The 3,376-nt window shown below is 46.0% G+C and overlaps 1 protein-coding gene across 1 annotated transcript; it reads right to left on the reverse strand.

Annotated features, from left to right (window-relative positions):
* Positions 1 to 508: 508 nt before the first annotated feature.
* On the reverse strand, positions 509 to 1,462 carry LOC141105498 (taste receptor type 2 member 1-like). Its single transcript, XM_073595355.1, has one exon. The coding sequence runs from the start codon at positions 1,460 to 1,462 to the stop codon at positions 509 to 511; it is 954 nt and encodes a 317-aa protein (XP_073451456.1).
* Positions 1,463 to 3,376: the final 1,914 nt, after the last annotated feature.

Genomic DNA, 3,376 nt, shown 5'->3' on the forward strand with positions numbered 1-3,376 from the left:
AAGCAAGGTCTATAAAGACATGGATGAGCGAGTTTGGGGTGGAGGAACTTGACTGGCCTGCACGCAGTCCTGATCTCAACCCGATAGAACACCTTTGGGATAAATTAGAGTGGAGACTGCGTCCAACATCAGCACCTGACCTCACAAAGGCTCTTCTGGAAGAATGGTCAAACATTCCCATAGACACACTCCTAAACCTTGTGGACAGCCTTCCCAGAAGAGGTGAAGCTGCAAAAGGTGGGCCAACTCAATATTGAACCCTACGGACTAAGACTGGGATGCCATTATAGTTCATGTGCGTGTAAAGGCAGGTGTCCCAATACTTTTGGGAATATAGTGTATGTAACAAAACTCTTTGAATGGTGTATGTAGCAGACCAAAATGAAGTAAATACATTCATTGTTAGGGTTTACATACACTTTATATTTTTTCCTTCAAAAACAAAAAATACGTTGGAATCATCAATGCGCCTGTCTGAGAAAAATGCACCCCCCCCCCCCATCCTGCTTTAATGCTGAGTGAGAGTGATTGCTACATCTTCTTTAATCCATCCCTTTGGCGTTAGAACTCTCACAATCCTCTCTTTAACTTTAGCTGCCGCGTTCTTGAGTTTGGAGTTGCCCGTGATGAGCACCACGCCATGTGCCGGAGCATATATCATAAAGACTAGCTGGCAGAGGCCAAAACCTGGATCCCCTTTTTTGAAAAGCGGAATCATATTAAAAATGGCAGTCACAAAACACATAACATACAACAGGAGAAGAGAGAGAACGGTGACTCCAGCCCAGAAATGGGTATTTATGAAAGCCCCATGCTTTGTATTCAAAGTGTCACGCATGCGATTCATGTGCAGCATTAGAGAAATGATTACAAGACTTGCAGAAATGATGGCCAAAGCCAATGGCGTGGTGTACCCATAGCATAAAACAAAGTAACGATAGATTTCAGAATACATTTCCTCTTTGGTTTTGGTATTACTGAAGACTGAACTTCCGTTGGGAAAAGGTAGGTGATTCTCTCCAATCCAGAACAGTGGCCCCCCAACCACGGTGCACAGGATAACAGCAGAGATGATGGCGATTTTGTATGACTTCAAAAAATGTCGCTTGTAAAAATTGATAAAACTGTGACTGAAAGTCAGGATTTTGATGCAGTAGAACACACAAAGCTGTGCCGACAGCAATAGACTGCACTGAATGGAAATCATCTTCAAGGCATAAGCAAATCGGCAGAATAGGTCCGAGTTCCAGAAAAGGTCACACATCCAACCGAATCCCAACCATATCTGGAGGAGGAGATTGGACAAGCCAACAGCGCATATGAAGTGGTCGGCAGCAGTGAGGGCCTTGCATTGCTTCCAGTCTAAAAGATTAACTCCGAGAATGAACCCATTGGTGACAAATCCCACCAATAAAGCCACAACCTGGAGGGCTGTAAGAGCTAGTATGAAGCTTGAGGCCATGATGGAGACAATGATGAGACAATGGTGTTCACAGATGAAGTAAAGGGACATATGCAAACCACAGAAGCATTAGATAACCTCCCATAACAACAATATTCAGAGAAACTCATTATCCAGACAGGAAAGAGGAAATGTGAGCTTTGTTTGCTTTGGTTGGTGTTAAAGATGGCCAATAGTACACCAGCACAGTCCATATATGTTGACAGACCAGCCCTCTACCAAAGTAGACTTCATGTTTACCCTGGTGCCCAACCTTTGGTAAATGATGTGCGGCCCTCAGACCTCAGCAGTCTGTAGTGGAAACATCAATTAGGGTAATAGCCAGTGGTGGCCCATGCATTGTGGTCGCACAGGCACCACCCCCCCCTAACCCTGCCACCGCCTCCCTATTCTTGCGCCCGGCCCCTTTCAGGGGGGCTTCAAGAAAGGGTGGACTCGGGGCGCAGATTGTGTGACCATAGCAAATTAATTTTCACTATTTTCACACCACAGTACCTCCCCGTCAATCAGAAGACAGGTCAGTGAGACCTGTTTCCCAATTGGCCAAAGTGCCAGGCAATCCTATTGGATGCCTAGCGCTCTGGAAGAGGAGACACGCTGGAGCCGGACCTGCCGCTGACACCACACCACAGCAGCCCGCACAAAACCAGGGGGGAGCACGAGGAGAGGAGAGCACACCGCCGCTGCCACCAGGTGCCCGGACCTCGGGAGGGTAAGTGCTGCGATCCCCATGCCGGGGGTGGGGGTAAGTGCTGCGATCCCCACGCTGGGGGGTAGGGTGTAAGTGCCGCGATCCCCGCGCCGGGTGTGGTGGTGAGGGGTGCTGTCAGTGCTGCAAGCCCTGCGCCGGGGGTGGGGGGTGCTCTATATACATATATATATATATATATGTATATATATATATATATATATATATATATATATATATATATATATATATATACACATATATATATATATATATATATATATATATATACACATATATATATATATATATATATTCTGTATCTGTGATGCTGGGCTGCATACCCTATCTGTGATGCTGGGCTGTATACCCTATCTGTGATGCTTAGCTGTATACCCTGTCCTGTGATGCTGGGCTATATATTTCTGACACTATGAGTGGAATACAGGGAAAGGGGTGGTGGATTCTATAAGGGGTGGGACTTATGAGAAGTGGGAGGGGTCAAAAAGGAAGGGCAGGGTCTGGTGCCCCCCCATCCTGAAAACTTCACCAGACACCACTGGTAATAGCATTCATCTCTATTAGCCTCATGTATCTATCCAGTTATGTATTGTCTTCTGTAGCATATCTCCAGCCAGTGATGTATCCTGTCCACACTCTCTGACCCTCATTTCCTTTATTAGGTCTGCAGTCTCTGACACTCCTCCCTAGCATTACATACATTATATTGTCAAAAGTTGTAGGGCCAACTCAATATTGAACCCTACGGACGCCCCGTACACACGGTCGGATTTTCCGATGGAAAATGTGTGATAGGACCTTGTTGTCAGAAATTCCGACCGTGTGTAGGCTCCATCACACATTTTCCATCGGAATTTCCGACACACAAAGTTTGAGAGCAGGCTATAAAATTTTCCGACAACAAAATCCGTTGTCGGAAATTCCGATCGTGTGTACACAAATCCGACGCACAAAGTGCCACGCATGCTCAGAATAAATTAAGAGATGAAAGCTATTGGCTACTGCCCCGTTTATAGTCCCGACGTACGTGTTTTACGTCACCGCGTTCAGAACGATCGGATTTTCCGACAACTTTGTGTGACCGTGTGTATGCAAGACAAGTTTGAGCCAACATCCGTCGGAAAAAATCCATGGATTTTGTTGTCGGAATGTCCGATCAATGTCCGACCGTGTGTACGGGGCATAAGACTGGGATGGCATTAAAG

This window comes from Aquarana catesbeiana, linkage group LG08, assembly GCF_042186555.1.
Source record: "Aquarana catesbeiana isolate 2022-GZ linkage group LG08, ASM4218655v1, whole genome shotgun sequence".
NCBI lineage: Eukaryota > Metazoa > Chordata > Amphibia > Anura > Ranidae > Aquarana > Aquarana catesbeiana.

What these genes read in the sequence shown, in the direction of transcription:
- LOC141105498 (XM_073595355.1), bottom strand. Translation starts at nt 1,462, where the DNA reads ATGGCCTCAAGCTTCATACTAGCTCTTACAGCCCTCCAGGTTGTGGCT.